This window comes from Peromyscus eremicus, chromosome 2 (genome assembly GCF_949786415.1).
Source record: "Peromyscus eremicus chromosome 2, PerEre_H2_v1, whole genome shotgun sequence".
NCBI lineage: Eukaryota > Metazoa > Chordata > Mammalia > Rodentia > Cricetidae > Peromyscus > Peromyscus eremicus.
The window spans coordinates 31,420,514-31,446,776 of NC_081417.1; the positions used below are offsets into that span (position 1 = coordinate 31,420,514).

At 39.1% G+C, this 26,263-nt stretch overlaps 1 protein-coding gene across 2 annotated transcripts in view; it reads right to left on the reverse strand.

Moving 5' to 3' along the window:
- Positions 1–18,096, reverse strand: part of Zfhx4 (zinc finger homeobox 4) — a 160,170-nt gene extending 142,074 nt beyond the window's left edge. Inside the window, exons 1-2 of one of the 2 annotated variants that reach the window (XM_059253967.1) lie at positions 15,501–18,096; positions 14,184–14,608 (exon numbers count right to left, since the gene is read on the reverse strand). In XM_059253967.1, coding sequence (XP_059109950.1) covers positions 14,184–14,608; positions 15,501–18,096 — 3,021 coding nt within the window. Of the gene's footprint in view, positions 1–14,183; positions 14,687–15,500 lie in introns of both variants that reach the window. The other variant, XM_059253966.1, reaches the window with a different exon arrangement.
- Between the last annotated feature and the right edge of the window lie 8,167 nt (positions 18,097–26,263).

A 26,263-nucleotide genomic window follows, 5' to 3' on the forward strand; every position in this document is an offset into this window, starting at 1 on the left:
ATTTTCTGCCAGCAAAAAGAATATACTGTGAGTGAAATAGTTAACATTCAGATCTCCAAAACTTGAAGCTTGTATTTTGCTGTGGAAAGTTTTGCTAACTTGCTTTCTCTTCATCTCCACCCACCTCATCATCACTTTTCTTCCTCTCAAGGGGTACACCTCTACCATGAGCACCTATGACAGTCACATCCTTACTTCCACCCCTTTCTGCCACAAACAGGATATCCCTGGCCAGGTACTGGCTTAGTGCACTGTCTTTACTGTGACACGTTGTCCTGACTAATGATGTAGGGTCTGGAGTCAGACCGAGTACTAATCTAACTTAGTCATCAGTATTACCAGCTATGTAAGCTTAGATAACCAACTGAGTTTTCATTTATAATGACTTCATCTTCAAACTTTCCTAGTAACTATACCTATCTATAAGAGAAGTTGTAATGCCTCAATGAGTCCCTCCTTACTCATTCCTGTGTGTCTTCTCTATCAGGATTCCTGGCTTCTCTATGGCTAATTCTGGTCAGCTTGTTGCTGGCTCCGCCCCCTAATTCAAGGTTAACTTTATTGACACAGTCTCAGGGTGTCACAGTGTGATCAAATATCCTCTAACAATATCTAACATCTTATTAGGGATAGAGAAATGGCTCAGTGGATTGGAGTTTGTTTCCCAGTACCCACATCAGATAGCTCACAACTTCTTGTTCCTCTGGATTCAGGGAATCTGACACTCTCTTCTGGTCTCTACAGGGATCTGCATTAATGTTTCCATATTCAACACATAGACAAATGTACATACACATGATTAGAAATTTTGTTTTTAAGTCTTAAAAAGCAAGATAAAGAACAAAGGGTATTATCTTGTTACCACTGAATACATACTCAATAAATGCTATTATTAAATTTTCTCATTCAGCCAGTTGGCCAGAAGGAAACAAAAGATGGAAAGTATCACTGGGACAATGACAAAAATGTGAAAGGTTTTAGTGTGTGTGTGTGTGTGTGTGTGTGTGTGTGTGTGTGTGTGTGTGTGTGTTGCTAGTGATCAAATCCAAGCAAGGCCTTCTACATGTTAGGCAAGTTTTTGAAGTATTCTTTAAAAGACAATTGGCAGTGAGTTTGCCAAGCATAAAATAAGAAAACACTGACAGTAATAAAAAATCTAGTTGATATTAGTACTTGCTCATCCTGAAATCCTACTGCAGAGTACCTAACTCAGAGAAATGAAAATAGGGCTTACATAGAAGTGTTCGTAGCATAATTATCCATATAGACATAAAGTAAAAGCAACCAAATGTTTATCTGAGGCAACATAAATAAAAGATACTGTGCACAAAGCTGAAACACCTGAAAGCACTGATGAATTTTGAAAACATTATGCTAAGTGAAAGAAGCCTCACAAAGGACCCCATATACTGTGGTTGCATCTATATCAATGACCAGAATAATCAAATCTATAGAGACAGAAAGCAATTAGCTGTTGCCCAGGGCCATGGGAGTGAGAGTTCAGGATGGTTGTGGGCAACTAAATTAGTACAAGATTTCCTTTTCAGCTGAGGAAAATATTCAAAAGTCAATTATAATGATGGCTACATAATCCTGTGAATATTTTAAATACTATTCAATTGCATTTTAAATAGATGAAATTCATGGAGTATGAACTGCATCTCAATCAAGTCCTTACAAATAATAATAAGAAGAAATTAAAAAGGCCAACAGACACATTAAAGCTCAGGCAAGACTCAATGTTCCTCACAAGCCGAACATACTAGAATTTGAGACGTAAATCATGTTTCTTTCTGCTCTCACATAAAACTTTTCACTGGTCGTTTGTCACCGTTTCCTCTACAGTTGCATGCTTTAACATTGAGAGTCCTGCTTTCGTCAGTGATCAGCCCACAGAGATCAATTTAAAATGTTGCTTGTGTGTCTGAGTGCCTGTGTTTCAATATCTCTGATTATCTTGTGGAATCAGTTGTTATTTTAAGAGCAAAGAAGGAACAGAGTACTAACTAGGTAGACATTAATTTGTGAAACACTTTACTTTAAAAGAAATTCTTAAAAGACTTAGCACAAAAGCTTGTGTGAAAAGCAACCTTCCCCGATGCCAGGGTCAGGATATGCCTGTTTATGGCGGAAAGGCTCCATGGGCCGTTGGTGACACCATTCAGTTTTTTGAGGACCTATCACTTTTACCAAATCATATCCTGTTCCCTGAACCTTTGATTAGTCATGTGTACATTCAGAACCACTTAGTACTTGCTGCCGAGTCCTGCACAATATCATCAAAGGTTTATTATCTCTAAGGACAAAAAACACAGTGTACAGGAAGAAATTCCTGCAATCTACTTTAAAACAAAATACAGAGAATTACTAATTAACTCATGATCTTCATCTATTTTAATATATTTAATATATAGAAATCTCTCCTCTCTCTCTCTCTCTCTCTCTCTCTCTCTCTCTCTCTCTCTCTCTCTGTCACACACACACACACACACACACACAATTTGCTTGATTTGGGTAATATAAGTAGCGCTTCATGAATACATACACAAAATATCAAATAAAGTATAATTTTTATCTTATTTTTATATTTTTTAATACCTTACACACGTGATCTTAGATATATATGCAAATCTTTCTTCATTCACTGAAGAAAATTAAATTGCTCATTTGGAAGAAATGTATATCTGATTTCCTTGAATTGCTTCTTTATTCATTTTAAAATTATCAAGCTGCTGCCACCAAAGGAGCAGCCATTGTCCCAAAGGGAAGGAATAAAGTGACATGGTACACTCTATAAGTGCTTGCAGGAAACAATGATACATGTTAATCTATTTTGAAACACACATCTAAGTAAAAACAGAAAAACTTGGGCTGTTGGGCTGTTGGGCTGTTGGGATATTAAGTGATGTGTGAGTTAAAGGCAGAAATACTTCTACTTAAATATTTAAAAAAAATAATGTTCCTAATCATAAAAGGTCTTCAGAAAGCCCATTTTAGGTTTTTCAATACTTAAGAAATTAAGAGGGTCAAAGATTGAATTACTTCTCTGAAGAAAGGCTATTTATAAATTTCCTTTTGTGTTGGTTACTTTTGTATTATTACAGTCCAAATGTTAGATGAAAACAGCTTGTGGGAGGAAAGATTTATTTTACCTCACAGATCTAGAGGGAGTCCAAGCCCATCAATGGTGAGAAAGGCACATGGAGCAGCTGAGTTCATGTAAGAGTGGGCCAGGAAGCAGAAACAGCAGAAGGAAGTGGTTAAGAATAATACATCTCTCAAGGATCCATCTACGTCATTTAGCCAAGTATCACATCTCAATGTCTCTTAACAAGGTGCCATCAGTTGGGGACCAGGCATTCAGAACATTAGACACCAAATTCAAATCATAAAACCCTTACATCTATTTTTAAAAAATTTGTTTATGAGACTATGTTGTGGAATGTTTGTACACTGTGTGAAGATGTGTTGCTGTGGTTGGTGTAATAAGAGGCTGAATGGCCAATAGCTAGGCAGGAGAGATAGGCGAGACTTCCAGGCAGACAGAGGAAGAGGAGATAATCAAGATGCATAAGAGATGCCAGGAGACATGGAACAAGTTGGATGTACAGAAATGGAGAAGAGGTTAAAAAAAAAAAGCCACGTGGTAGAAGCAGATTAAGTTATAAGAGCTAGTTGGTGACAAGCCTAAGCTAAAGGCCAAGCTTTCACAATTAATAAGAAGTCTTCACATCCTTATCTGTAAGCTGGTATCCACTACAAAAGCTTGCTACAAGACTGGGAGAAGACTTTTAAGGAATAGTCGTCACTGAAAAATTTGATGCTTCCACAGTAGCAAATAATTTCTGTCTCAGTCATTTAAATTTTTTCAACAACAAAATAAACAAATAGGAATCCAATAATGAGACAGTATTCCTTCTGTGAAGCCGCTCCCACTCTAGTTATTTCCCATGGCATAATGATCATGGTGATAAAGATGATGATGATGATGATGATGATGATGACAGAATTTGATTTTACCAATTATTTCTCTAAAGACATTGAAAGGCCTCCTAGTAAAGGACAGTAATATTTAACATTACATTGTAAACAAAAGAGTTTTCAGCCTTTTCAATTATTGTACAACATAAACTCACCGATAGAATGAATTCTAAACAGCAAATTCTGATGTTCAAGTTAATTCCCATTTAGGATTTGAATCTTTCTTTAAAAATGTCACTAGTGATTCTGTACAAAAGCTCTGGTGAATGCTGCAAACACATTGACAAAAATGACTTGCAAACTGACTGTAGATGCGATGGTAATTAAGCTTGCTACTCAATCTCTCCCATTTGAACACTGGACGATTTTAGTCCCTGAGGACTTATGTCCTCAAAAAGCTAGTGTTATCCCAAGGCTTGCCAGACAAACAGTTAGAAATATCTAAATTCTTTGAAAAATCTACCCAATAGAGTTACCAAGACTTCCTTACTTGCTTTTCACACACCAGCTACATATACTTCTTCATCAGTAACAAGTCTGTCCTTCCAAAACCCAGACAATTCTCACTTTCCAATAAAAGATCATTTCATTAACAAATGTGGTCAACAGCATCAATGTGAATGACCAAACAAATCTCACAGGGTCAAGTAGCCAGGTTCAAGTTTCCTCAAAGATCTCCATGTCCAGCCAATGTAAGTTCTAGCATGACACTGGGGTTCATAGTAAAATATTTGGCGAAATTTTGAAGAGAAGAGAGGTTGTTCCTCAATTTACATTGCCTCAACATACATTGGAGGTACAATCCCAGGAATCTTTAAATAAAATGAACAACAACAACAACAATAAAAAGCTGAATTCAAGGTAAAAAAGAGAAAGGCAAGAGGAAGAATGGAAGGTAGGATATGATAAATGAGGTCCTGGTTCACAAAAACATGCAAGGGTTCAAAGTAAGAAATGAGATACAAAAATAGGAAATTAGGAGTTCAAAACCACAGGGTATTTTAAACACGTCTAATGGGATACATATGACCAGGCCTCTTCCAGGAGTTCTAAAGTTGCTAGGAAAAAGAGAGGGGGCTCACGCTCTGGGCAAAGGACTGCTCCAGCTGTCCCTGAATGCTGGCAGAGGCACATTCCACCATCTCCTCTGTCAGGCCAGTGGCGGACCATTAAGGCATGACTGCTGTGGTTCCCTGGTGACCTGAATGAAGTAATGCAGCCTCCAAAAGGGGCTTAACTGTCAGACACTGCAAACTTCAGCACTAAAAGTGATAAATATTCGATTAGTCAATCCCGTTCGATCCACCAAACACACAAACATGCCAATCCAAGGAAGTTGCTGAAAGCAAAAGAATTCCATTTTAACAGGAAATACTCAGGTGACCACTTAACTACCAGTTTCCCCTCCCAGCTAATAGATCACTGGTTTAAGAGTGCCATTTCAGCACTTGGCATTCGTATATCCAGACCCGCTGGTCAGTTCCCACTCTCCCCACCTAGACTTTAGTAAAACCTGCCTGTTCAGAGCCATGGAAATGCTACCCAACAAGATGATGCTGAAGACAAAATGGTGGAGTTTATCAGGTGTCAGCCTCTCTACTTTCCTCACTGCTTTTGCTGTCCTCAAATATAAGAAGGTTTTCATAATGATGGAGCTCTACAAGAATGCCTGGCCCTAGGCTGAAAAGACACAGAATCGCAACTCAAGACCAAGCTCTTACTTTCTGTGAGGACCTGACAAACTTGTGAATCCTGGTTTCTACATACACTTACATGTGAATAATTGTGTAGAAGTCTCTGGAAGAGTGATGAGACAACGGACATGTAGTGTATAACTTACAGTTTTGGTCAGTGGATGTTCTTTCATCAAAAAGCAGTGACATTCAAAAAGGCAAAAAATAGAACAATAAAATCTCAACATGGTTTCATTGTCAATAGACTGTCTGGCACCAGGAGAAGGGATATTTTTGGAAAGAGGCTCCCCAATATACCATCAATCACACAGAGACAGCAAACTGCCAACTCCACCAATAAATGAGGATCTCTTGAGACAGAATACATAGTCACAAATGAAAAAAAAAAATCAATAAATCAAAACTTTAAAAAGTTTCCTCCAAAACTGGTGTCACCATGCAGTTGGGTCTGTCTTTTCCTCCCTCAACCTTGCTTTCCATTACTGTTACCATCAAATATCCAAGTATATAACACTACACTTCCTCTGCGCTACTTCTTAAAAGTTGCTTGAGGGGGGCTAAAGACAGCTCAGTCTCTAAAATGCCTGCTGTGCAAGCACGAGGACCTGTGTTTAGGTTCCTCACCTCCACATAAAGAGCCTAGCTGGGGGTGTGTGCCTGTAACCCCAGCCCTGAAGAATGGTGTGGGTTGGGACAGGAGAACCCATGAAGCTCATTTGCCAGTCAGCCTAGCTGAATCCATGCACATCAGGTTCAGTGAGAGACCCTATTTAAATAAATAAAATTGGAGAACAACAGGGTCAGATATACACTTGATGTATGTCTCTGGCCTCTATCAATATATGTGTGGATGTGTTAGTATAGATGTTTTACTCACATGACTTGTCCACATGTCTATACTAACAAGGACACATCACACACAAAGTACAACACAGACAACATCACATATATGCATATGTGCGTGCATGTACACAGACACATACACACACACACACACACACACACACACACACACACAATTACTTGAAAGCCAAATATAACCCCAATACTTAGTCCTTTACCAAGATGAGAGACTAATACATATTCTATGCTATCAAATATTTCCATTGATAGAAAGGCTTTATTTAGGTGAATCTACTACCACATGCTTTTATATGCACATTTTACATATAAACATTATATGAAATATATTATATGTTCTATAAAAGTATTTTCCCTTATCCATAGAAAATACAGGATTTGCTTTCTATCATTTCTTTCCCCACAAGAGGATCTTACTGTGAGCCAGGTTGGGCTCAAACTCATAACCTTCCCACCTCGGTCCTCCAAGTCTTGGCATATAAGTGTATGTCCCCACAACTCACAAAAGCTCAGAACATTAATTAAATATTATTTAAACAAATGAAACAAAATTGCTGTGCATAACTCTCATCTGTGACAATTGTATAACAAGTCAACACGATTATGTACTTTTAGGCAGAACTTTCTCTGACTGCATTGTAAGCTGTATTTACATATTTTCCAGGATTCATATTAAAGTAGCACCCTGATTCTGTAGAGGGGCTGATTCAGGTTGTAACTGGACATGCTTACTGACTTTTCATCATTTTTTTTCAACCATACATTGCAACAGCATGCTTGTATTTGAAAAATAACTATGAATGTGTCAACCAAGGAAAGCTCCTTTTTTTGCATTAAAATTTTTAACATAATTCTCATCTTAAATCAATGAATAAAATGTTGCTATACAATAGGGTAACTAGAGTCTGCCAAGATACACAAATAGGATTATAGAGTATCTATGGATAATTTAAGATAGCTGGCACATTCAGATTCTTGAATAAGCATGGTAACATCAGGGAAACTTGTAATTTTTATGAATGTCTCTGGGTCCACATTTAACTTACAGTTGTGAAGAGTGGTGTTTGAAAATACAACTTCAGAAAATTCCATGTCTGTACAACACTTAGGAAGCTAGCTTATTATCTGGCACATTAATGGGTACACTCCCCATGCAGTTACATTCAAAGCCAAGACACAGTAAATGCTCAGTAAATGCTTCTCTGCTTGCTGGAGACAAGAAGCAGCATGTCTTCTAGGTATTCTGCAAATGAAGCTATGGCCCTTGGGTTGGCATCTATCAATACACCTAGGTTATGGAGTCTATGAAAACCTTTCCTGATGGTGAGGTGTTGCTATATCTCCATGGTCCTGATTCACTTTTTAAAAATAAATCATGGCCTCTCATGGTCTCCTGAAAGCCACTGACAGTGTGAGGAGAAATTGCCTCCAATGCTCGGATTGTCGGAATAATGAATACATTTCTATGTCTGTGTGAATTCCCCCTTAGCATAGGCTCAGACTCAAAGCAAACTTAGTAAAGCATCTGCAGCAGGGCTTGGGAAGGCCAGATGTTCTGGAAGCCGAACTGTGGTCATTATGCACATGCCAGCTCCTCCTCACTCCACCCCAGGCCAAGACCCTTTCAGCAGTCTGAGGCCTGCCTAACATATGACTGTGGTTGCACTGCTGTGTGCCAGCCCCACGCCCTTTGAGCACTTCAACAACTGCATACCAGCTCCATGGGAAAGGGACAGAAACATTAAGCCAAGGAAACCTGTACGAGAGTCCAGAATTATGTGACAACACTGTTGTTCATTTCACCTAAGTGACCTCAGGACAGGTCACAAATAAGCCATTTGATATTTTTGGATAAAATGTGCCAACATTCCAGGCTAGACAGAAAGAGCACATAATACAAAAATGTGTGAATCACAAAGTGCAAGTTGACATGTTCCTGGGACCCGGAGTGAACAGCAGTGCCAAGTTGTTGACTGGGTTTCTGAGGTGTGTTTGTATGGAGGCAGTGGTGGTGGTGTAAGTGCATCGGGTGGGTGCCTTCAGAAGCAGCAAATGAAAGGAACTTTAGGAAAGGGGACTGTTCTCCCTAGCCCTTACTCCCAACTGATTCCCTCAGCCCTAACCCACCTCCATTCTCCCTAACACAGAAATTCTTCCGGAATAAGCAAATATCTTCACAACAGTTCACTCCGAAAAAGCCAGTTGTAGAAGCCTCTCTGTTTTTACAGTATTTCTTGTTTCCCCTTAATTAAAAGAATGCTTCCTTAGAATTGCTGAGGAAGCTAGCTAATCTTGCAACACGGAGCGCTTCTATGAGCAGAAGATCTAGATGGGAGGCAAAGCCGCATCCTAACACATAGAGGAATGACAGAGCACAAGTCAGGGAAAGTAAAGAGGGGAGAGATCAAATACCACATTTTCTTTTTTTCACCCTGACATAGATACAATAAGCTTGGCTAACATGGGCCTCTGTAGGGATTAGCATGTCTCCATCTGTTTATATTTAATAACTTTGAGGTTATTTTTCTTACTTTGGAGGTGAAAAAAGGTTCTCAGCTCACAATGTACCTTAGTACTTGCACAAGAATACAGTGACCGAAGTTCACATTTGTAACAAAGTAGCATGGTTTGCACATGGCCACAGTTCAGGCAACAACATGCTTAAAAACAGAAGGCTGTCTAGTCTGGAGGGCCGGCCAATTACAGTGTGATCTGAAAACACCCATGATTTATTAGTTGCTATTAGCCAACCAGTTCTTCTTTATTTGATCTGTGTATTTATTAGTTCTAAGTATTATGCAAGCATGGATTGTTCTACTGTAGAAATTACTTTTTCAACCTCTGCCTGTCTTTTAATATGAGAATACAATGGAATAATTTGAATTGTGATTACTCACACACACACACAAAATCCTACAACTGGAATTAAATTTCACACTGCTTTTCAACCTTGAAATGAACATGAATGTGAAACTAATACAAAGAGTGCAAAAGTATTTCCATATTTAGGTTAATGTTTAGTCTGGGCAAAGAATAACTGTTGTTTATCTCTGAAAACAGCTTTCTTTACCTAAACAAATGCCTAGAATAAGAGTAAGAGCAACCTACTTGGATTTCTCAGAGCATACCCATATTGCAATTTCCTTTGTATGCTGCCGTATACGCAAATGTGCCCTGCAGCATCTTCTAAGAACTTTTACCATCACACAAGAACAGTGACATCCATGACTCAAATGGTACATACCTGGTATATTTGATTTTAAATTGCAAAGTTGGTTTGAAATTGGGCGTATGGTTATAAAAATACCTGTGGCTCACCGATAACTTCAGACCATTCAGTATTTTCTACTAGTAAAAGCAGCAAAGGGTTAGGCGATGCTAGTCATTCCATGGCTTGTTTCCTTTGCACATGCTTTCCTTGCTCTGTCTACCTCATGCTCTTCTATGTCCCTCTTCCCCTCCCCTCGAGTTTTAGTTCTTAATCTGGATCTTTTCTTTAATCTAAATCCTAAATAAAGAGAAAAACTAAAAACTCTTCCTTGGGTCTATGTCACCCTATAAGTTCCTAGGACTAAACCTCATTTGTGTGTGTGTGTGTGTGTGTGTGTGTGTGTGTGTGTGTGTGTGTGTGTGTGCGCCACTACTCACCATAAAGGCAAGCTAATGCTTCAATGCTTTTAGCCTTTGTGAGATCCAAATAGCCAAACAGCAGTGTGGAAGTCAGATAGGCTCCTGTGCCTTGCTCCCAGCAGAGGCCGGGGAGAAAGCAGCTCAAGTAGTTAAGCTTTTGCCTTTGAACCAGTAAAGTTGTGAACACTCACACATTCACACAGGAAGAGGAGGGCTGTCAGAGGACACAGGCAGCTAAGCATGGGTATGTTCCACACAGGGAAATAGTTAAGCCAAAAGGCTGGCCAGAAAAGCCAGCCTCGCAGAGCCAAGAACATACTCGAGTGTATTCTGGAATGCTGCCCAAGCCTTCCTTGATTGTCCTAACTTTCATGTATAATGCTAAGTGGTTGTCATTACAACTTTCCACTGAACTCGTCAGAAAATGCCAGGGCTCACTTAAGAAGCAGAGCAAATTACAATGCATTTTTAGAATGAAGGCTGAGAGATGCTAAAGGAGGTCCTTTAATACGCTCCTCAGTCGACTCATTAGTTTATTACATCATCCAAACATTTAGTGAGGACCCAGATCTAAAAACCAATTCACTAAAACTTTTAAGAGAATATAAAAGCAGGAAATTTTAAATAATATAATGTAGCCTGGTAAATTAACTTATCTTAAAACCACTGTTGCGTATTTACACATGTATGTATGTAGACATTAACCTGCAAGACCTAGTTTAACACTCTGCACACTTAGCACCATTGTTAGGTTCATTTTACACATGCACCCAGGCACTAACAGGGAAGAGTAAGGGCAACGTAAAATAGTTCTTTTCTCTTTCCTTTTCCTTGACCAATTTTCTTTCATCATTAAAGTTTCTAGATGAAAACTACGTCAAGATAAAATTGTATTAGAACTTCAGAGAATGTCACTTGAAAAAAATGAGGAAGATTTTTGAGTAATAACAGAGTTGCTTCTCAGAAAAATCTCAGGAAAGTAACACTACCCTACCAAAGTGAACACAGCTTTTTTTTCCCCTTCCAGTCATCCTTAGCAATAGACATAACAGTTTTTTTTTTTTTTTTCTGGTCCATATGGAAACATCATCAACACATTCTGCCTCTGGGTTCTTTGCCAAAATACCATAGCCCACAAGCCATCTACCTTAAACATAAAAGGAGAGGTGTTTTTCTGGTCAAATAAAGAAATAATTTTTACTGCCTCCCCTCTAATGTTAAATCTGACTAAATCCTGCCAAATACATTAAGACAACATCTGTAAAACAGATTTTCATTAAATTGATCAGTTTAAAGTTAAGCAGCTCGGCAGATGATGCTTCCACACTAACCCTTAACCTTTAACTTTTAACCTCTTTAAACGAAATAAAGCCCATAGTTCTTTTAGGTGATGCTTCTTCAGCTTGACAACGCAGTGAGTAGAGTGTTTTATTCAAATTGAACTGACACGTCGCCCCATTTAGAGTGTTATGAATCAATATGTTGTCAATAATGAGCAAAGCTGTTTCCTCACAGCTCTGTGTCTGTCTTACAATTGTAACCCTGCCACTTTCCTCTAATGTCTAAATAATTCACAATGCAAAATGGTGCAAATTAAACTCTTAATGAAAATAAATTTTATAGAGAAGATTATTGTCTAGTCATTAACTCTAAAACTATTTTAAGTCTAATTTTAATATTTAAGTCATATGATAAACCATGTTTTTTTTTTTTTCCAGGCCCAAGCCAATTTGTTAGTTTCTCATTTAAAAGCAATTAATGTTACTTATGAACCAATTTTATTTTGCTGAGACAAGCCGGCCAAGCTAATCTCCTCATCACTGTGCTTGAAAGGCTCTATGTCTGAATCATATCGTTTTTTTGAATTGAGTTTGGAAATAGCATGCTCAATATATAACTACTTGAGAGTGTTTTTTCTGACTATTTCTAGAAATATGCAAAAAATATAGTTGAATTGTTGGATAACAGGTTTCAATACTCAAATATTTTTGGTATTCTTTGAATTTAATGTAATTTTTTTTATAATAACTTTGTCTGCTGGGCATATTTCAACACTATATTGGGTATACTTGGCTAATTAAGGGATAACCACCGGAACACATTCTATATCTTACAGGATCTGTAAGATAACTATGCATCTTTTGCTTGTGGGGTAGAATGTGCTCTTAGCACCACAGCCTTCTTTAGAGTCAAGCATTTATCGTAATTGTTCTTTATGGATTCAAAGTCAATTTCAAGTTGAACCCTGGTCCTATAGGAGTAAGGTGGTCAACTCATTCTTACGGAAAGAATTGCATGAACTTACACACACACACACACACACACACACACAAACCTATCAACATATGAAGAATTATCAGACAGTTTGGATTAAATAACTCTTTTTAAGAATATAAACAATAACACTCTCCCTTTCACGAGGTTCCCACCTGAGAGTAATAAAATAGAAAAATCTGTACATTTATATCTCCTATGCACAACATGTTAATTTAAAGTGTTAGAGGAACTGCGTGAATATAAACACAGTTCATGAATATTCTATATAGCTCCCAGGGTCTAAATCTATTATTTATACAAACTTAATGTTTGCTTTTTTTCTCCTAGGTATTCTAAAACTTTTAATAGGTCAGGTATCAACAGGAAAAAAAAAGTAGGCAATCGAGCAGTTGTCAACTGTTGCTGCAAAACCCATGAATTATAATACAATTAATCCTTTATATTATATTTTCAATAGCATTGAGGTAGAAGCGCTCCATCTTACATTAGGGCCTGCACTCCCCACAAACTGAGCAGCCCAAATCTAACGCTTTCATTATCGATCTACAGAGTGCCAATATTGCAGGAACAATGTTACAAATTCTCACAGTGAGACTGTAGGTTTTTGTGCATAGTCCATCTATCTAAAATTTAAACAGGAACAACCCAAGTGCACAGCACCAGACCAATCCAAATAAATAATTCCTGAGTCGAACCCAGATGGCCACATCTGCTCTTACTGTTGTGTTTGCAATTTTAAATAGGATTAGCTATAGGTACTATAATTGTTGGTTGACTCCTGATAGTATAGTTATCACTGATTTCTAGTATAAATCAATAGATAACACTTGCAAAATGGATTTTGTAATCATATTTAGAGCTTGTTACAATGACTAATGGTTTGCAATATTTTCTGAATTTTAATATCCTCTAGACAAAAGAAGTTTTTTAATAAGTAACCAAGTTATTCATCATAGAAATGACTGAGCTATACTTGTACAGGAACCAAAATGATCAAGGCAATCCGTGAACTAGCTACAGAAAATAAATTCTTCAGTCATTAGGGTTCAGAAAACATCAACATGAGTTGTGCAATACATGCTGCTCATCACTCTCACGTATGAAGAACATCTGCATAGTTTATCCCAGGAAAGAAGTATACTTGTCATCTTAAGAACGTATTTATGTATGCCACACCCTTTTGGGAGGAGAGGAAGCATGACTAGTTGGAAAAACAATCATGCAAAAGAACAACAGAATTTCCTTGTGAAGACTTCCAACTGATGCTGCGGAAGAATGTGTTTATTCTATGTCAGCAAGAGTGCACGTACACAAACATTCTGTTTGGGTCATTCCTGTTTATCACCAAACAAATGACTCACTTAAAGTATAGGCACTGTTTGTGTCCTCTGCTCCCTGCCTCCGTTAACACTTAGTGCCACTATATTTTGGTTTTGTAAAAATAATAAATAAAAACAAAACTTTAAAGTACTATTTTCCTAATGACACTATCCAGAAAATTTTCTTTTCTTATAGGAAGCCAGTGAAGCAATCTGTGCCCCTGAGATAGACAGAAACAGGGCAAGGAGCTAATCCCTAGTTTTCACTGCTGTGTATTCCATATACCTTTAGGAACGGCAACAGAAATTGTGCATCTTGATCCTCGCACCTGCCCTCTCCTTGCTGGTCTGTGCTCCAAATACTGAAATGGTTAATGCCCTTGTCTACTCTGCACCAATGAAAATGGATGGCACTGCTTACCTTGTAGAGTTTCAGAGCCGCCTCGTGTCTGTGATTGGTGGTATGCAGACGTAATTTATCCACACTGTTGGTGTAGTAGTCGCAGGCGTTACACTTTAGGTGAACAGGGTTGCCAATGGCAATGCACTTCAGCCTCCACTCATTGCTTTTGCCCCCTTCTTTGATGTGGGCCACCAGCTGGTATTTCTGCATATGCTTATCAGTCTTGCAGTGGAGCTGGAAGTTGGCTTTGAGCTGGGTGTTGTAGTTGCAGAGCTTGCACTGGTAGATATCTCCAATTACAGCCCTCCATTCCTCTTCAGGGAGAGAGCGCTCGCTGTTCACATGCACACTTAGGGCCTCCAGGCTGTCAGAGGTGAATCTGTTGCAAACAGCGCACTGGAATAGCTTCAGCGCCGGGTCACTGATATAAGGTGACAGCTCTCCTGCAGTAAGGAGAGACGGGTCATCACCCATTAGCTGACCACTGGCAAGCCGGATTTCAGGCGGCAGCTCATTATTTACTACAGGAAAAAAAAATTAAAAGGAAAAATAGAGACTAGAAAACACAGCACATACAAAAGAATGTAAAATAAAGTCTTGACAAGGAATGGGCTTTCTCTAGAGCTTAAACTATAAAAAAGCTGTAATAGGATTGAATCGGGATCAATTACAATCATCCCTTTCAACTTCTAAATTCCCTCATCAGATATCTTTAATTACTCCTACTGGGCATGATGATGTCATTCTGAAATTTGTATTTTCCAGTACAAGAAAGTTGATCAATACCATAACAGTCACATGTTTGTGATTTAAGAGCCTAGATAGACTTACACAAACACTAATTGTTATTTCCCAATTTGTCTTAAAGCTTCATGGGATTTGCCTAATTCTGCACTGGTTGTCTATAACGTACTCCCAAATACCTAGATAAGGAAATGGTATTATTGTAGGTTTAATTATGAGCAATCACAGGCATTAAATTTTTTTTTAAAATATTTAATTAAAATCACGATAGCTCAAGTTTGATATCTTGGAGAATAATCACCCAAACTGAACCTGTAAATGCTGCCAAGCTTATGCAAATTAGCATTTGTTAATGGACCTATTAAATGTGGACAGAATTTGCTAACTTCTTATATGTTGTCATTAATCTCTTAACTCTTCCATCTCTGAAGTTAATTTAGCTTTGAAGTAGAAACAAGGACAGTTTCCCTATGCAGTTTAACAGAAAACCCTTTCTAGTGAACTGTCCCCCATTTGCTAGTGCTCCCTCACAAGAGGCCACGTGAAAATGTGATTCAAACCCGACAATAGTGCAGAACAGGAAGTACTAACCAAGTCCTGGTGCCAAAGCCGCTGCTGTAGCCGAGTCCAGCTGGAATGGGTTAATCATGAGCTGAGGGTCTGCAGGATTTTCCAGCTTCATTCCAGTCAGGCCAATGTTCTGAGCCAGGTAATACTGGTAGAGCTCGGCCTCGGCCGGGGCCAGGCCCAGGTGCAGGTTGTGCTGAATCTGTTTCATGTTCTGCTGCAGAAGCATCATATTGTGCATGTGTTTCTCGCTGGTCATGTGAATCCGGAGGTTCCTCGCCACGTTGGTTTCGTAGTCACAAACCTCACAGCGCCAGGTGGGTTTCTGTTTGGGTTTGGACGGGGAGGGTGTTCCGCAGCCACTAAGGCTGGTGTTGGGGGCCGGGGCAGAGTGGCCAAACACCTGCTCGCCATTGCCATTTTGGAGATTCTGAACATTGTTCAGGTGCTTGTCGGACTGCATATGAATACTGAGGTTGCCTTTGGTAGTGGTAGAGTAGTTACAAACCTCACAACGGAAGGGTTTATAGCCACACGTGTAACTCTCTCCCCGGGCAAGCCTGGGGTGAGGCTGTCCAGTCTTACAATAAACACAAGAGCCACCTGGCTCGGGGTGCTTCTCCTTCATATGGGCCTCCAGAGTCTGCTGATATTTGTAGTGCCAATTACATTTGGGGCATTTCAGGGTTTTACATGAGTTCCTCGAGTGCATCATAGTCATGTGACCACCAAGAGACCTCGAAGACCCCAAAACCGTGTCGCACTTTGGACACTCAATGCCACTGCCTGGGGAGCCATCTCCTCCAGGGCCTGGCGTACCAGGTGTGCTCGGGGTGAAGCCATGCTGGTGTGAAGTCGCTGAACTGTCGTCGTCTCCCCGGGCTGTTTCGCTGGGATGAGCTGCCGTGGCACCACCTTCTCGGCTGGCACTTAGATCTGCAAAGTCCTTGCTACCAATGCCGTAGCTATTAGCAACATTGCCACTGTTTCTCCCGGCAGCAGTCTGTTTTTTCTTCTCCGTGTCATCAGCAATAGTCCCGGAGGAGGACGAGGTACCCTTTTCAATAAATTTTAGCACACTGGATGATAAAGGAGAAATGCTTTGGTTTAAGAGAGGGAAGTCTTTGTTACCAATACTATCAGTGAGTTCGCCTAATACTTCCTCGTCATCGAGTTCATTGGAATACGCATCCTCTTCGTCCTCATCTCCCGGTTCAGCGGGTTCACTTTTGACAGGGCACTCCCCGTTCGGGTGTAAGATGGTGCTTTCTTTCGGCCTTTCACAGTTGTTCTCTTGGTCTTTGCTCTCTGACATCTTGCTAGACTCAGATGATGAGTGGCTGAGGGAGACAGAGGTAATTGGGGTGTTCACTACTAAACTAGACAGCCCCCCCAGATTCACTTCAGCCTTTGGCATTTGGGTGATCCCCAGCGGCTGTTCTGCAGAGCTCGAAGGGCTCCGGCTTCCTTTCAAGAAGGCAAAGCCAGCCGGCAGAGAGTCACCGTTTTCAACATGAAAAGCGCTCCATAAACCGCGGAAGGTTGGATCAGGTCCTATGAGGTTTGTAGTAGAAAAATGGGGATACACAGAAGTGGATTTTTTTGGTTCCAGAAAGCTTATAAGAGGTTCTTTGTCTTTGCCAATCCCCTGTATTATGGCGGAGACGCATTTATTACCGAGGAGCCTCTGCTCCTCATCATTGAGAGTCATCCGATGATCATGCACAGCATGGGTTACAAACGACCTGATATAACCGAAAGACAATTTGCACAAGAAACACATTAAAACAGGTTTCCTCTTCCCATCGCTAACACAACCATCGAATTTGGACAAGTCCACATTGTTGGGGACATCTTTGGACACACAGGAGTTTTTGGCTGATCCATCACTGGTTAGATAGTCTTTCTCTCTCTTGTGTCGGAGATCATAGACACGGAAACTGTGCAACACAGGACCAACTCCTGCTAATGCTGAGGTATTTGGGAAAGCCTGATCGGCTGTAAATGGTTTCCCGAGGGATGAAGCGATATGAAAAGTGTTGATGATCTGTGGGTAGAACGACACAGGTGCAGAAGCAGACTGATCACTCTTCTCTCCAGCAGATGCCAGGGAGTCCAGAAACATCGCTGTTGAAAAGAGTTTGCTGTTTGCGCCAGTCTGTGCATTCTGCCCACTTTCTTTGGAGTCCTCAATTATATATGCTGACCCATCAGGCTGGTAAACTATCTCCCCTGTTAAGTTTTCCACGTCACTGTCCTCTAGCTCACTGATTTCACTCTCGTCATCCTTCAGGACAGGAAGGCGGGCATTAGGGCAGTGGTGTTCCATGTATTTCTGTAAACTGGGAAAAGAAGTGGCACATTCGTTGCAGGGTATTTCCTTTGCTGAGGTGACCTGAGTGGCAGCTGCATTCTCGATGCTGAAACCCAGCAAGACTTCACTTTTGCGCTCATGCTCATCCGTTTTCAGGTTGTCATCTGTGGAGCTGTTTTCCCTGTCAGGCTCCATCCCTGCAACTTTCTCTGGCACCTCATTATCAAGTTGTGTCGTCCCACATAGCTTTGATGTGCTCTGCCCATTTTCCTGCCTTGAGATAGGAGGAGAGTCACAGGTTTCCATGGCAACTGCTACATGGGGATCTCATTTCATCCAGCCTGTCAGGGACCTGGGTAAAAAATAAGGTGAGAGAAGCCATTTTTATTAAATAATGACACAGCTCACTAATAGCCCATCACTAATTCACAGCTGCTGTAAACTTGACTATCTAAAAAGTTGAGAGGGAAAAACTTAAAACCATCATGCCCATCTATCACAGACAGACTTTGTATAAATGTAACCAAATAGTGTAGATAGCTATCACAGGTGCTCCTACATACATTGCTGAGGTGTTTGGAAACCACTGTGAGCATTCACATGAACCCCAAATTTGTAGCAGTAATCCTGCTATTCCTGTTTTCTGAAAGAGCATGCTCTGGATACAAAGGCTTTAAAATCCAGTCTATCCTAGTAGAATGTAAAGGACTTTCACAGGAAACAGCAGTAATGGAACAAAAATAAAAACAATGGTATTTTTATTTTTTAAATTTACCTTTACTCTACCAGGCAGTGCCTACCGAGGGCAAGTGGGCATGGGGAGAGAGACCAACAGATACAGGAGCCTTAAAATGAGAAATATTACAGTCCCAGGCAGAGCAGGCCAGACTCTTCTCTGGTTTTCATTTTGCCAGTAAATGAGCTTAGTCCAAATCTTCCCTGTGCAAAGGGTCTCAGCAGGTATCTGGCTGGCCCTGATTAAGCACCAATCACCATTCTCCCCACACTTCAGTCACCTCAATGGGCAACAGACAGAAATTAATATTTACTGCAACCAGTCCTATCATCCTAGGGGACAACCACATTCACTCTTTTTTTTTTTTTTTTTCAAACTGCAATATGTAATGAACACCATTTCAAATACCATTTGATGTTATCAGTCCTGGTTAGTTGCCCGTCTTTCAACTAATGCCTCATCCAACATCTCCCCTGGCTTAGTGAATCTTGTGCAAGCACTCTAGATGAAAATCCTTCAATATTTTTATTTTTAAAAGTTTTATTTTTCTTTTGTTTCAAGCAGTCCTCCTAGAACATACACTGCCTTTGTGGCAGAGAAGAGTCACCCTGTGAAAGCCATCTCAGTTTCTAGTGTAAAGGTAAAATGCCAGGGGAAAGTTAAGCATATGCGGGTAAAAACTGTGTTCTTCTAGGAGGGTGTGCATGCACACAAGTGTGGGTGTGTTTATGTGTAAACTCCAGCCGCTGTGGTGCAGTCTGATTACAGCTAAGCTTCTCTGAGTACCAGCAAACCACTCCGTTTGCAGAATGGTGGCACTGTGCATGGCAGCTGAGTGGTAGGAGACTTGGGTGTTTATTTTTGGCCTATGACAGAGACAGTGTCTTGATTTTTTGAAGCAGGTAAGCAAACCTCTCAAATCTTAAAATCGGAGGGACCCATAACTCCAAGGCTAACAGTCCCTAACTTTAAAAGAAACAAGATGTTCAACTTTAAAAGAAACAAAACGTTCACGTATCGTGACAATTTTCCAAAAAAGAAAACGGGGTGTTCTATATTACATTGAAAATGATATCTGTTACTGTAGACTTCCTGAATCTCTGTCCTGATGATTCTTCCACCCCTGCATGCTGATACAGCCTTCACAGTGGCTGAGAGCTATGAAGAAAAAAAAAAACAGAAGATTGGGCTCACCTATATTATGGAGCAGTTTAGAAATTTCTTTCAGAAAGTTCTTTTAAAATGTAGATGTCACTGAAGGTCACAGGCATGCTAAGTATGATGACTAACTCAGTAACGCTCTTACTGTAATCAAATCTAATCTTGTCAGCCAAATCAAAGAAGGATTGATCAGTTTATAATACATCAAATGATCTTCATAGATTGATGACAAAATCAAAATTCGTTTTGGTATCTGAGACGGTTAAAATGACACTCTAATTGCTTATGGGGCAAACATCACAAAGCTTAGTGTGTAATTTTAATCATGGATGAGCTGCAGGTTAATTATCTTCATGGCATGCATGTGGCTTTTAAAAATCTCTGAAATAATTTGATCATAATAAGCATAAAAACCTAATAGTTTTCTAATTAGTCCACAAACATTAATGTTTACCTTCGCAGGCACTGATTCTGCATAACGTATACAGACTGAAGGCAGCCAAAATGCCAAAAATACAACACACTGCTGAACTGATCTGAAGAGCACATGGAAGGCAAGCAGAGGCTGGATATTTGGGGTGAAAGCAATGATGCTATTAGATTAGTGGAATAAACAGGAAGTTCCAGGAGCTGGGATGATCCTTTGCCTCAATGACCAGACCCAGTTTATGCATAGATCTATGTGGAACTGATATTCTATCCTCCAAAGAGTAAGAAAGGCTGCTAAGCATTGGACAGATTTATGGGTTTCTGAGCTACAACCATTATGATTATATTATTTATAATAATAATATTATTATCACTTTAATTCCATTTTATTTTTATCTTTACCACAGTTCTTAGTTCACAAAAAGGGCACATGCTAGAATTATTACATATGTTCTGAATGTACCTCAAATGTACCTCAGAGGGGTTGCACATAATGTGCAGTTAATCATTTGGGCTAGATGCCACATGGGCTCTACAATGTATCATCTCAGTATTTCTCTACACAGAATAGATTCAATTTTTTCATTTGTATGAAAAGAGGTGGAAGTAAAAGTTATGGAAACTATGTTAATGGAATTCATATCAGAATTGTAGTATGATGTATTTTGTGTAGTACTTCTTTATAATTTTACATCAAAGTGTCTATCAATTTAATCTCAATAAGATGCATATTCATCAGAAACCAAGTAAAACATATGTCTTCTATACAACCAAATTTACCTTTCTCTCTAAAACCAACAACAAAACTCTCTAAATTGACATAGACAGCAACATATTACCAGATTTTAATATTTTTATGCAGCTACTGACTTTCACCAGAGCAGTTTGTCAGTGTATTCTAATAGGACCCTTTCTCCTGTGTAGTTAAAAGGCTACTTAGATTAGTATGTTCCATGGCACTAACCATGATGCCACCAGATTCATTCTCATTGCTGCAAAATAAAGTTTTTCTTTTACTGACAGGACTCATATAGGAAGCTTGGGAAGCTTCATAAAAACCCCACGATGAAGACCACAAAGAGAACCATTTAACTTAAACCATGGAACCATTCCCAAATGACTGCACAACACATGAATCCACTACAAAAGTTTCTTCACCATCAAAGCTAGTTTCTATTTAATCATCACCAATTTCTAGTCTCTACTGCCAAGCCCGTTTTTAAAAATCACAAAGTCCTCAGGAAATTCCTTAGAGAAACCTGCGCTATCTTTTATGCTAAATTCAGAGCGATACATACCTGCTGGTCTGCTTAGAATACGTGTACACGGTTTTTGGTACTCGGGAATTCACAAGATCAGTGGCTTTGATCGTGTCAAATCCTGTTTTCGGAAGCAGCAGACAATATGCAGAAAAGAACTTTTTTTTCCTCCTTCTGCTTTGCTTTCTTCTGCAGTCACTGCTGCCTAAACTGCTCTGCTAAATGGTCAAACACACCTAAGAGGAGCCCCTCTAATGAAAGGGGGTACTTCCTGCACAATAGGAGAATGCCTTTGCATTCAGCACTCAGAGTTCCCATTAGAACCCAAAACCAGAGGCCTGCTTTACCTCTGCTTTTTAATTGAGGCTACCCTAGCACTCTTCTACGGTCCAGTGAGACAGTGTTTGTGAAATGATTAAAAAGAACATGATCTGATCAAGAGGCCAGAATAATGGGGAAAGAACACAAGGTTAGCCACTCTGCTAAGGGCTGGGAAAGAAGAGCAGGGCACTCCTCCTCCTCCTCCTCCTCCTCCTCCTATTGTTTTTATTTTCCTCTGCTCCCTGGCTATCTCCTAACACTCTGGGTCTTTATTTACTCCAACTGAAATGGGTTAAAAGTTGTCTGCTTACAGGAGAATTTGGTAACAAGTTACAAATTTGAAGAAGAAAAAAAAAAGAAGAAGAAAATAAATAAAAATCCTTGAGTTATATCAAGTTTCCAAAAGGTCATCTCTGCCTCTGCTGTGGCCTTTTCCCCATTCCAAATCCTCTATCAATATGTCATAGTGAGTTAGGCAAAGACAAAAGAGAGGCGCAGTGTGAAAACGGCACATATATCTAATCCTGACAAAGCAATGAATAGGCCTTCACAAGTATAATTATACTTGTTTATTTGTTGCCACGTACAGAGAACTGATGAAAAAAAAATCCATCAAAGTGGTATTATGCAGACACCAAGAGCTTCTTTTCTTTGCTTGCTAAAGCCACATTGAGGCTTAAATTCCTCATTGTTAAATTCAGAAGAAAGAAAAAAAAAGATTTTTTGGCTGGACTTTTTTTTTTTTTTTTTTTTTTTTTTTGCATCAGTTGCTGACAGATCTTTTGTGTGCTGGGCTGCATTAGTTCACACCGCTACTTCATTTTTATCCATGCTGGAATTCATAATTCCAAACTACTGAACTGGAGCTTGGAAAAGGGTGTGGCTCCCTAAGCCCAGGAAAGAGGTAGTGAGAGAGTCCTCTCTTCTGAGTCTCTTTTTGATATGTCATAACACAGGTGAGGTACCTGGTTGGAAGGCCTGATTCCATGAGAAGACCTGAAGATGCTTTTCTTTTGAGGCAGCCTTCACCTCGGTGTGCTTATTTTAGTGGGGTGTTAATATTTCAGAAAAAAAATTGCATAACTTTTCCCACTTCAATGTTAAAAATATTAGCAAAGGAGATGGCAGAAGATTGAAAATATTAAGTAAAAAGGTTTCAAACCCAACGATTAAAGGACCAGTATGTTCCAGCAGACACTATATCAAGTAACTTCACAAAAGCACATTTTTAGAGGTGGGGTGGGGTAGTCAAGTCAGCTTTTTTTTTTTTTTTTTCATGCAGGATAGAAATATATCAAAGTAAAGGCAATCTCCATAGTTAATGTTTGTGAGCTTTACAATTTAAAACAGAAAAGCTGTAATTTTTCTTTGCTGGCAATCTGGAAACACTCTGGAGTTAATTACAGCTGATTCAGAGTGAACCACAGAAACAAAGACCAGTCTATGTCCAGACAATTATACTGCATTAACCAGCTTAGAGCTTCCTGCTGATGTTTCAGGGCTCTTCTGTTACACCCTTCTACCTTCCCAGCACGAGAGAGAATGCTTCTGCAAGAAGGAATTAATGAAGCGAACTGCAAAAGAATGTGTGACGACCTCTCCTGACACGGCAAAAACTTTCCACCCATGTCATGACAAAGGGGAGAAGGTAATTAAGTTTGAATAGAAGGATGTAACCAAATATATTCAGCGTTTAGAACAAGCACATTTTTAAGAAGGGAAAGTTTACAAAGACAAGTATGCGTGTGTGACTCAACTAAGTCCTTTTTCCTTGTTTCCCTCTTATTTTTCTCATTAAAATCTAAATGAGCGATTCAGGGCAGATTGGTTCCCCTCTCTATAAATAGGACCCTTGTGGCCGAAGCATCGTCTTCTCCCTCTTTGATTCTTTCTTTCCTCTCTTCTTCTTTCCGAGGCTCCTTCCCCCTCCTTTCCTCTCAGATCACTAAATCTACATGGAAGTTATGTGACAATTACATAGCATTAAACATATGTGCTGTGGAGCAAATGAGGAGAGGCATACTTTTCCACTAAGTCCAATAGTTCTTAATTAGATTAGTTGTGGGAAAGGGGAATTTTGCTCAGTTTTCTTTACAACTTTAATCAAACTCCAGCTACTTTGCTTACAGAGAATCAATAGTCTCTCTTTAACCAAATTATGCTATTATATGACTCATTTTATTTGTTTGCTTCAGGAAAATTTCATAATCAGTGGGCAAGATGGATCCAACACTTTAGCTACCTCTGGAAACAAACTTGGGTAATTTCAACCAATAGAGTTGATTTCTAATTTTCTTATTCATTCTAATTGGAAATGAATAGTTTGCATTGGTGTGAGGCAAGGACACAAACTGCAATTATGTCCTGTGCCTTTTTCTGGTTTTCTCTTTTGTACTGTTTTGTTAGTATTCTAGCTGACACTCAGCCTTCTTGGTGATTGTTTCATTAAAGGGTAGGGGGATCCAATCACCTACAGTATTACTAAAAACCTGTTGTTTGCCAATACTTAGAGACTACACTGACTTTTTTCATCATCTGAAGAAAAGAAAGGTACCAAATAGTGCCATGACACCCCCTCAAGTCACACATAAGTATTCACCATCTTCCCCTTTTAAATGATCTTTTAGATATCTCTTCCCTAAATAATACATAAATCTAAAACTCAGCGAGGGACTGCATTAATGTATTCCCTGGAAGTACTACAATATTGTGTAAGTCACTCTAAATTCCAAAGCACCATAAAGGGGAACCAATTAGTCTTTCTTCTCAGGTCCCTCCCAGATGCTCCTATCATATATGAAAAGTTTCCGTGCATAACACTTAAATATGAAGAAATAACACGGAATCATTTCAGTTTCCTCAGAGGAAAACATGGACTCTTCAATAACGTCTTGGAAATGTATAAATCAAAGTTGTCATGTCTTTCCTGCACCTGTATTGTCCATCTTTAAAATGTAATTGGCTAACCTCTTGCTTAAAACAACTTGAACATCTAGGTCATAGCAATTCTAATAGTCACAGGAATATTTAAAAAAATTATCCTCATTGGCATAAATAATGTATCTTCAAATATAGAGTGTTTGGTGTCAAAAGGTTTAGTAGTTTAGCACCAACCATCACAGACACTGTCCCATACACAGTATGATGACAACATGTTTCAATGCCTATCTGTGTTTTTCCTTCTTTAGTCACAAACAAAACACTGAACTACTAACAACTATTTACAAGGGAAATAATTTTAGGATTATTTGTGTTTCACTCTTCCCACCAATGTGACAATAAATGCACTAGTGTTAAGTATATTAGAAAACCATTCCTTGCAGGCTGAACCAACAACCATAATTACCTTCATAAAACTAATCATAGTTCAGGTATTCCAGCAAACATTCCTATTCTCTGAGCAACGACTTTAATGCTTTTACATGATTTCACATAGTTTTAACAAAGAAAGTTACATGCATAATTCTTTAAATCACTACCAAGTGACTCTTGCTCTATATCTAAATCTTAGAGTTCTTACAGTTTTCCAAATGCAACTGTTTTTATATTCCATGTAAATATTTCAAATGACTTTATATTAAAAAACCACATTAGGACTAACATAATAGAGAACATAAGTGGAATGCCAAGTGTTCTTCTGGATGAAATCTTGGCAAATTTATGTTTGATCACTAAGATTAGCTGGTTATTTTATTTCTATTTTGAAGAGCCTTTTGTCTGTGAGCTCTCTCTCTCTCTCTCTCTCTCTCTCTCTCTCTCTCTCTCTCTCTCTCTCTCTCTCTCTCACCCTCCTTCCCTGCCTTTCTCCATCTCTCCCTCTGTCTTTGCCCTAAAAGTTGATTTGACTGCTGCCCAGCAGTGGAGTGAGCAATTCAGTAATTAACTTTTGTGTTTTAAATCTATGAAGTTTAATTAGATTTCATTATAAACAAACAAATGTCAACCATAATTATAAGCTCCTTGGTTTACCCACATATTATCCCTTTTCAAACAAACTTGATGTCAAACAAATTAAAATCAAGCAACCAGCAATTTTGAGTTCAATTTTACATGATCTGCTGGTAACCTGATTACTTTAACTTCAATATCATTACAGGAAAGTATTTCAGGAAAAATAATTACGAGAATTCCAACAGGAGACAAGCTTAATGGTATTGATTCAAAAGATGCATGTTCCCAGGACCATGTTGAAGAAGTAATGTAAGCTCAAATCTACAGTTTCTATTAAAATGAAGTTGTTCGGCATGAAGAAGAAATTTAAGATTAGTGTCTGAAAAGCTAGAGACATGAAGCCAACTAAATAATTATCTGGCCCCAATTATCTTACACATTAAGTAGCAAAATATTAGTGTGGAGCAGCCAGGAGACATAGGGTTTGCAGGTTTGTTTACTGACGGGTATATCTATTAGGACCAAGGACAAGTGGAGCTGTCAGGACATAATGAAGGTAAATGATTAGTTAGCACCAAGCCTGAACTCTTCTTCAATGCAATAAGAGTTAATTAAAGTTTACCATCAAACATCAACCAAAGCAGGATGTTGATCAGGTTTCAGCATTAAGTGCAAA